The following is a 10,109-nucleotide window of genomic DNA, read 5'->3' as shown; positions in this document are numbered from 1 at the left end:
GCACAACTGTAGCCTCTTATCCTGAATACAGGTTACACACCAGGATAGCTGGACCCAGTCAGGGAGATCATGGGCCTGAGTCTGCAGGGCTCCTGAATCCAGATTGTTTGTATGTAAGCCTCCTTCCACTGGGAAAAGACTGTTTTTAAACCATCAGGAAACATATAAGACTTCAATTTAAAACTTTGTGCAATTTTTGTGGGTGAAAAGTTTTGAATTGCAACCAAGGCACTTTTTTCTTCAAAGAAGAAATGCACACCAATGCAAAAAATTAAATCTTTAAATGGCCATAAGGTATCCTTAGAAAGGGGTCACTGCACGTGAGAGCTTGCAAACACAGAAATGTCAGGCACCTGCTGAGGCAGCAGTGAACTGCAGTGTAAAATATTCTGGTCAGTGATGAATGATCAGCATAGTGATCAATTCAAGTGATTTGTGACAAGCTGTTGGTGACAGTGGATTTATATTTCCACCAAGAAGGAACTGTAGAGAGGCTAGTTTGCTTGGTTTAGGATCCCTGATTTATACAAAGGTAAGATGCCTAGGTTTTTCATGTGACACATAAAATATATTCTTGTTAAACTATTTTTATAGGTAAATTCCAGAATGATAGTTACATTAATAGCTGTGTTAACAGGAGAAAAAAATCTAAAGAAATCTATTAAAATAGTAACGAAATGTTAGGGAAAAAAGAACATTCTGTTATAGGTACCATAGGTATAAGGTGTTGCAATCAATAAATAAATTTGGCTTCAGCATCACTGAAATGTTTTGGGCTTTCTTACCAGATATTATTTCAGCAGTGATGCTGAATATCTTTTCTCTTCTATTTGACATGATCTCATCTTCATCTTGTTAGTGCTAGCAGCCTTGCATTAATATACTCCCTAATTAATAGTTTGGATTTTACATTATAGGAATTTAGGCACAGCATGTATTTAAAGAGACTTCTTTTTTGTTCATTCTTCCATACCTTTTCTGTTCCTGCAACACTCTATCCAGAAGGCATTTTCTCATCACTCTTTATTTTCTCCTCTCTCTTTATCTCCATTGTATTTGATTAAGCAGATGTTTGTAAGTAAAACTATTCTTGTATATTTTACAAAGAAAACTAAGCTTATTTCTTTCTCTGTTAGACCATGTCTATGCCTGAAGGGCATGGGTTTGGTTGTTGTTCAGCTTCTGTCTTCCCAATTTATTTACTCTAATTACTTTTCTGTAAGATCCACAACTGTCTATGCTTGAGAAATCCATTACTGTTTCTTACATTTTCCAACAGAGTTGGGCTTCCAACAGAGTTTGTAAGATCTACCTTAAATAATAGCTAAGAAATTTGCAACTTTCAATACATTAATATACTTTCATATTTTGTAAATGGCTTAAATCATAACCAAACCATGTCTTGTAAAACATTTAAATATGAAACTGAAAATCAAATATAGACACATTGAATCAAATCTTCAAGTTCTAAAACTGCATGCTTTATAACATTGATACAAAAACTTGAGCATCCCTGGATGTTGGTACTCACAAGGGGTCCTGGAATTAAACCCTACCGGATACCAAGTGCCCACTGTATATGTAATTAGGGCGTATCTGCACTGAAGAAATAATCCAGTTTGACACTACTTTAACTACCATAGCTCCATGCTATGGAATAGCATGAGAGTATCATTTTGTGAGTAATCTAGCCTTTTATTTCAGAATCTCTGGTGCGACAACAAACTACAATTCCCAGAATTCCATAGCATAGCAGTTAAGGTGGTGTCAAATTGGATTATTTCTTCAGTGTGGATGCAGCCTAGGTGAAAAGAAGAATACATTGACAATCTGAATGTTTGATGTTATAACATCTGTAGTATGCAGAGCTTAAGGCGAAACTGATCAGATACATTACCCACTGTCTTTCAGTATAAGTATCAGACTAAGGCAAGATGAAGTCTTTTGTCCTAAGGCAATTTGGATGCCTCTGTAAGGATGCTTATCTGGCAAGGGGTAAGGTGCAAATGTATTGTTAAGTGTGACGACGACTGTTGAAAAATCTTTACTAAGGGCCAGGGATTTTTAACAGCTGTCGTTCAATTACAAATATCCTATTTTGGAACAAGGCACCTAAGGGGGGGTGGGGTGGGGTGGCAGAGGCACAGACGGCAATGTAAGATACAGATTGTCTAGGCACGTTTCAGGCCATATGTGTTATACAACTGTAGACAAAAAACAAGTCATATTGACAACATACACACCTTGTTTACACTTCTGTTAGTGTTTCTGGGAGACATCTCAAATCACGTTTTAGGCCACATCAGATTCTAAGTTAGAGTAGCAGCATGTGTTCTTTATGACGGGCTGTGATTAACCTTCCTTCCCAGTTAGTGTTAACTCAGTAGATTCAGTGATCAGGGGAAAGCTTGAAGAAAATAACAAAAAAATGCTGTTTTCCCATCTCCTCTTTTTTATTATTATGAATTATATCTCTTGGTGATGTACCAAATGACGTTAGATAAATAAAAACCAGGGAATTTCAGTCTTTATGATAGTGTCTGACTTTGGTTTGTTATGGAATGAACAGGCTTCTCAGAGAGGCTCTTGGTTCATAATTGTGACACAGCATAAGATAAAGATCCACCCAAGCTAGTAAAGGAATTCATATTTTAAATTCTGAGCCTCTCAGCTTGAAAATCTATGATTTAATTATGTTTTTTAAAAATATTTTTTATTGTTCTATCTGGTTTTTAAACACTATATGAGATTTGCGAACCACTCAGAAAACCTGTTATGAGCAGCTCTGAATAAATAGCTGATTTAGCTATTTCAGCCATATTATTATCATTTGTAGTTGTTTCTCATAGAAATATATGCTTGGAGCCAATATTTAATGTAAGAAATCATTTCATGAAGTATTTGTAAGGAGTTCATATATGTCTTATTCAGCTTGGATTACTAAGTTTATTTCTTTCAGACATAGGCAGAAGTTTTGGGTTTTCTCATGCACAATGCAATCCTTTGGCTTTCTGCAGAGCATGAGTTTATTGAGGCATATTGGAAGAGTTTTCTGACACTGCTAGATGAGCCACAGGGCTCAAAGGAGTTTGCACACTCAGCAGGGCTAGCATTAGCACTCCACAGAGCCTAAGCATACAGTAAAGCTTCATTGCAAGAGTAGCTTCAAGGCTGGGAGGGAAAAAAGCAAGTCTGCCTGTGAAGTCTTCAGAGGGGTAGAGACACAATAGCCTTGATTCTCCTGTTTCTGTTTCTTGGCAAATAAAAAGAAAAGATATGGTTTTCCTTAACTCTTTTAAATTAATTATAAAGGCTGTTTGATGATCCTGATGGAATGGATGGATATTGAATGTAACAAATTCTCTTAATACCAAGCAAAGTGGAGCAGACCTCATGTGCTCAGTCCACAATATAGATTAACTGTTATTAAAATTTGGGGATTTGTTTACAATAAGTTTAAGAAAGGACACTAAACTGACAAAGAAATCACTGATGTAAATAAATCAAGGTTCAGCAGATAGAATGTATGAATTGCTGTGTCTGTTAAGTAAAATTACATGAACTAAACAATGCAGTTTTTCTCATCTCCACTCCCCGAACTAATAATACTTAATTATGATGCATTGTAGCTTCTGATATGAATTTGGTGTGATGGTATAGAATGCTTGATTCTGCTTTCAACGTCGCATGGATTTTTAGTGTCCCAAAAGCATATAACTTAGGTAAGTGACTGGACTTTCTGCTTTCTGGAGAGACAAATTCCTTTTGCTGTCAGTAGGTTTGTGACTCTGGGAAAAAAATGTGGCCAGAACTTCTTAATTCACCTCAGCATTTTAGAAATTATAGTAGCTGCCTTAGATTTTAAAAGCTGATGTCTATACATTGATTACCTTAGTCTTTAGTATTTCTAAAGCACTGAAACTGCCCCATTCTTCTTACAGAGGGTTGTACTATTAGCTAATTAAATAACATGGTTTTAATTAGTGTTAGTTTAGGTTCTTTTATACAAATCAGTTACAGAAATTAATGCAATATATTTCAGCATGATGAGGTTCCTGTTCCTCTGGCAGAAAAAAAGTATTGAACCAAGGATGAACTCACTGGTTTAGAAGTTAGTGTAGAATGCCTGGTGATTGTTGAGATATAGAATAGAATTTGTTCCAAAACTGAAAATCCATTCAGGAAGATTTTAATGATCTGTTCAAAAATACTGAAAGGTTCCTTTTTTAAAAAAGAGAATTTGTTTTGTTTTTATCTGTACAGTTGCAAGAAGTATACAATCTTAACATAGTTATAATGATTTATGCCTTATACTTGAAAGAAAAAAAAAACTGCTATGCAATTTGTTTGCTATTAGACATATAATTTTTTCTCAATAATTACCTGGGACTATTCCCTATCTATGCTTCAATATACTTAAATGATACACATTTTAAAATAATCACTTATTTTGTAATGCTGAGGCCGAATTAAGAAGATTTCAGCAAGGTGGGGCTATGCTTAAAGCAAAAGAATACACACATACATACCCAATTCATTTCAGGATAATGACTTCTGAAAAAACTTTCTTCTGCATTCTTTCTGTTCTTGGATGATTAGGGCCCAAATAGACAGGGCAAAATAAAGCTTTGAAGGTATGCTGTTTAAATGACACACGCATCTTAAGAGGCCAGAAGCTATGCCAAAGCTGCACTATAGTCCTTAGCGTGGCTTTGTCACAGTTTCCGGCCTATTAGAATGGATGCAGCATTTAAACAGCATACCTTCAAAGTGACCTGAAGCAGATTTATTTTGGCCTGTCTGGTCGGGCCCAATGTCCTCCACTCCTGAGAACTGCTCTAGTAACTCATGTTACCAGGTGAGAGTTATCTACAATATGGATGCAAAGAAAGTGACACTTTCCCCATCATTTTGTTTCTGTGCTGGAAAATTATTTACATTATGATATTTAGTGTATTATGCTACTCTTAAAAACATCAAAGCGGACAGGGAAACATTAGGAATCTTAGTGTATGTGAGAGTACTGTATATCTTATGTATTGTACATAAATAAAGTTTTTTCACACACCACCTTGCCAATTCTTTTGCCTCACTATTCCATTTTAACCTTTGTTTATATCTTATCAAAACAACTGGGAGATTATTTTTCTTTTACACTGTAGATCTTAGCAGGAAACTATTATAATCTCCAGGTTGCTGATTTTTGAAGATGTAGCTTTGTTGAAGGTGACAGATTAGAAGGAATGTGACATTTTCAGTCAATTATGAGCAGGTGCTGCAAAATTCTCGGCCCACACAAGAAGGGAATGACCTACAGCCATCAAATGTACATGCTATTCCACATATTCATCCCAAAGTTCAACACACTTGGCACATGGTTTCTCCTATTTCTTTAGTCTTTCCAAAATAAATAAATAAAAATTCTGATGTCCTGTCAAGATACACTGCTCTGCTGCCACCTCTGAATTCATTCAATTTTTTTCTTCCTTTTCAGCTCTTTAAGAGTTGGAAACAGGACATATATAGAGCAAAATCTGGTACATAGGGTGGGTGATCCATGCACTCAAACCTCAAATTCTTCAAAACATCCATTATCCTGCCAGCACTATGAGCAGATGCATTGCATGCAGTTTCCTTTGCTGTTTTTCCTTCAATGCCTCCTTTAATCAGCACAGCAAGTTACAGTAACTGAATTGTTTGATCCTTCTGAAGATAGTAATCAAAACACCTTCTTTATCTCAAATAATTGTGGCCATGACCTTTCCTGCTGACCTTAGAGTCTTGAATTTCTTTGGCCATGGAGAACCTGGGTGGTGGCACTGCAAGGGGGTTGTGCTTCGAGATCATAGTGATGTATCCATGTTTCACAACAGTGACAAGCCCTTAAAAAACATACAGTTGGCCCTTGGTATACGCGGGACCGTCCGCCCCCCCTGTATACCAAAATCCGTGTATGCTCAAATCCCATTGTCCCTAATGGTGGCGCACTAATCATGCAATCCCATTGGGGAAAAAAGTCACTCTCTCCCCTCCCTCCTCCCTCCCTCACTCCCTCCTCCCTACTTCCTTCTTCCCTCCTGCCCCCTCCTCCCTCTCCTCTCCCCTCCCTGATACCTGCTCTGTCGCTCCGTTGCCGCCACAAAAGTCCAGGTGGTGGTCTTGGAAGCAAGAGGTTCCCAGGCCGCCACCCGGCCCTCGGTGGTGGTAGCAGCGAGGAGACGAGGCATGACCTCCTGGCCTCTTTGCCACCACTGCCACTGCAAAAGGGATGGGTGGCGGCCTGGAGGCCTTTTGGCATCCAAGACCACCACCCAGCCTTTCCTGCAGTGGCGGCGGGGGGCGAGGAGGCCGGAGGCAAGCCTTGTTCTCCTCACCACTGTTGCCGCTGCCGCAAACAGGACAAGGTGGTGCTCTTGGAGGCCAAGAGGACCCCAGGCTGCACCGCGCTCTTCTGTGGTGCGGTGTGGCGGCGGCGAGGAGGACGAGGCAGTGGAGCGGAAATCGCGCTCCTTCCGGGCCGGAGAAAAGTCGCACTATCGCCATGGCGCGCCTCAATACATCACAAACGCGCTGCTCATGTGAGGCAGCACAGTCTGAGGTAATGATGGTGGCGGCTGTGTGGAAAGCTGCCGCCATTTTGTGCGCGGAGCGCGTATTAGGGTTAGGGGGTGCAGAAGCACGCCTCCAACCCTAGTAGCGCTCGTTGCGTACTTCTGTTGTCTGTAACCCGCCTAGATAGTTGCCTAACCTGCCTTTCCCTTCTTTGATCCCATTCCTCATTGCCCAGCATTCAGTACTGATGCCAATGTGCCTTCAGCTCTCCGAGAGACGCCGCCATTGTGGGCTCAGAAGAGGACAGACCTCACCCCTGAGCTGAATTCCTATTTCCCCCACTTTATCTCCCTTACACTTTTAGAATATTTAAAGTTTAAAGCATGTGTCGCAATTCAGTTACTGTATAAGTACTTTTCAAAATGCAAAGATGGTCCAGCAAAAAGATTAATAACAGAGGTTTATTATCCATCCCTTACATCACAGTTGGATTACCACATGTCCTTGATCCTTGTGGGACATTGTCCTGTCAGTTGTTAATATCAATGTAATCTTTTCCCTTCAGCTTCTGCCCTCCTTGTTTCTTTCTGTCCTGGAGCTCCTTGTCATATGTGTTTAATGAACTGATATTGGACATATAAGTCTTTAATACATTGGAGAGTCTTGTAGCTGTTCAGTGGTGTTATGATACTTGTTTGATGCTCAAGCCAACTGCTCACTTTAAAGGGATCTATACATTATTTCCATGGTTTATAGAGCCGGTATATACAGTTTCTACTCTCTCTGCCTTTTTTTTCTGCATTGAGTGCATTTTGGGAGAAATATGTATATAAATCAAACAGATAAATATTTTGCATAGTTTTATTTGCAAGTGGAAAAATTCCATATTATGTCCTCATGCTGCAGATCAGCTGCATTAGATAATTCATGTAGGTTGCTGATTTCTTGTTTAAGGACGAGCATCACAGTTCCCCTCTGACATTTCTGATGTCTTGTTAGGACCATGTCCTCCATTTGATTCCTAAATCAGGCCAGATGCCTTGCAATTTACTCTTCTTCTGCCTGTCTTCCCAAATGCATATAAAAAGGTGAACTTAGGCCCGTTCCGGACAGGCATAAAGTACGCGCTCTGCATTAGCAGGGTAGGAAGGGGCATCACTTCCTGACGCCCCAGCCTTGTACTCACAGAGCTGCACAAAAATGGCGGCACTCGTTCCACATGCGGGCTGCCATGTTGACATCGAGGACCATAGCATCCAGACGTCACGCGGTCGGAAGTGACGCCAACGAGTGTGCGACTAGCACCTCGCGGCACCACTCCAAGGGCTCTTCTTTTTGGCTGCACCCGGGAATCCGCGGTTTTGGCCGCGGCGGTTCACCGGATGCAGCAACCTGCGCCCTGGCAGACCGCTGCTTTTAGGCGTTCTGTAACGCGCCAAAGTTTTTTCCTGTCTCTTCAGTTTGCTTTCAATACATTTTTCTTTCTTCCTCACAGTGTTTAGTCCCTTATGTTGGGCTAGATCAAAGACTGCACTTGAAGTTTTTTTCCACTTCTTTAATGCTTGTTTTCAATTCTTCAATATCTTTTTATTGTGCAGCAGGCTGTATTTAAAGCTACTTTTAGGATTTTTCTAATTGTTGTGACAGTGTTTTTGTTTCACAGCTTGTGAGAAAATGTAGTTATTCATTGTGCGGATTGAGGTTCTTTAATAAAATTAGGGGGAACAAAGCTACAGAATGGTTTTATTGTACTGACATCCTTTCAGTAGCTGCTATCTCCAATTGTATCGGACTTGTGGGTTTCATCAGTTCAAGTAGTTCGTTTAAGTACTGTACAACGAGCAGCTGGAAGAGGTCCCATCGGCTCATGAGGCCAACTATTCACTGTACTGTTTTCAGTCAACTTTAGTCTCCATGTAGATTCCATCAGAAATGAGGGCAAAAAATAATAGCGAACAATCAGTTGCACAGTACAGTCTAGTTACAAGAGGATATCAATTTGTGTAAAATTCGGTATCAAATGGTAGGTTGACCAAATACTGATTCTTTCATTATTTTAGAAACATAGATATATAGAATCGTAGAGTGCAACAGCAACTGAGAATGTTCCATCTGTGAAGCCCACTGGTTTTCTACTCAGTTGGGTAACTGTTCATAAGAACTGTAGTTAGAAAAAATAATTAAGGAGAACTATAAATTCTGACACCAGTTTATTATCCAATTAGCTACACACACACACACACACACAGTAACACAATAACAATCTCTGTCCATCTTTTCCTGGCAGGAACATTCATTCCATGTCAGAACAGGATAGACATGAGTAGTTCAGAGGAGGAAGATAATTTGTAATTTGTTTCCTCTCATCTCCAATTTCATCTTGAAACGTATTGCAATCTGTGCTAGTTAAATCAGAAATTGTCACAAATAAGCTCTTGTCATTTAGTTTTCCACAAGGGATATCTATTACTTTCTTTCTTTTTAAACATGCGCACGCTAATACAGTCAAGCAAAGTTCATTGTACGTCTAACCATCATTGAGCTAGAATTGAGTTCAAGGCTTCAGGGACTGAAGATTTGTAACACAACTGGGTTTTTAATTAGGTTCAACATTTTGGACTTTCATTGTGTTTTGCTAATTTACTTCTGCTGTGCTGTTTTTTTACATTGTAATATACACATTAGTACAGATACTTTAACTCCCCCCACCCATATTGAAATATGTTCATAAAGCACTTTGTATAAATACTAGCAATAAATATCTGTATATAGATATTTACACTCCCAACTATTGCCCCTGGAATGGAAACATGGGGACTCAAGACCTCCCACTAGACTGGGTAAGGCTGGGCCCTCTAAATAATCTCGTATATGGATCACCAAACCTTCTATGTAGTTGAAACTCCTTTGCAATTATCAATCCATCCATCAGAAGTGTACTAAAGGATTAAGCACTAAGAAATGTCAGGACAGCTGTTGTCATTGAGCCCAGGAGTAATAAAGGCTCCCTGCAATCTATCCTGTGCACACTTACTTGGGAATAAGTTAAACTGAAAAACTGTGTTAGTAAGTGTTGGCATATTTAAGGATGTTTAAGTGATAATGTATGTGAAAAGTAACTTGTCCTCTTGCTACAAGTACTTGCAAATAGTCGGAAACTTAAATTTGCATTGCTTTGCAATAGTACAGACGTGGAGTAATCAGGGTTTAGAGTGACAAACTATGTAGTATAATTCTGTTTAAAAATGTTTTTTGTACTCAGGAAGTACTTAAAGGAAGTATTTTTTCAAGCAGTTTTTTGACACATCCTTTTTCTTGGGTGGTTTTGCTTCCCCCCCCCCCCCCACATTGACATAAATATCGAAATAAAGGAAAGAATAGAAGCAACAAAGCTAATAAATAGATGATTACTGATTATATTTCATAGTATATCCATGGACATGCTGAGGGACAAGGAGAAATTCACTCTCGTGAAAACACTATATGGCTCACTTATGATCTTTGTATACAACTGGTCACAATAATGCCCTAATATGTTCCTTGTTAAAATATCTCTA

The 10,109-nt window shown here is 39.2% G+C and overlaps 1 protein-coding gene across 2 annotated transcripts in view; it reads left to right on the top strand.

Moving 5' to 3' along the window:
• ZNF385D (zinc finger protein 385D) overlaps positions 1 to 10,109 on the top strand; it is a 443,232-nt gene that overhangs the window by 74,001 nt on the left and 359,122 nt on the right. Inside the window, exon 3 of one of the 2 annotated variants that reach the window (XM_042477444.1) lies at positions 3,630 to 3,722. The exons of the other annotated variant lie outside the window; for it this stretch is intronic. Within the exon in view, the coding sequence (XP_042333378.1) occupies positions 3,662 to 3,722 (61 nt within the window). The 5' untranslated portion in view covers positions 3,630 to 3,661. The remainder of the gene's footprint in view (positions 1 to 3,629; positions 3,723 to 10,109) is intronic. 2 annotated transcript variants of the gene reach the window in all.

The sequence above is a fragment of the Sceloporus undulatus genome, chromosome 6, assembly GCF_019175285.1.
Source record: "Sceloporus undulatus isolate JIND9_A2432 ecotype Alabama chromosome 6, SceUnd_v1.1, whole genome shotgun sequence".
NCBI lineage: Eukaryota > Metazoa > Chordata > Lepidosauria > Squamata > Phrynosomatidae > Sceloporus > Sceloporus undulatus.
Note: the sequence above shows the minus strand (reverse complement) of the source record. Positions and strands in the feature narration are given on the sequence as shown.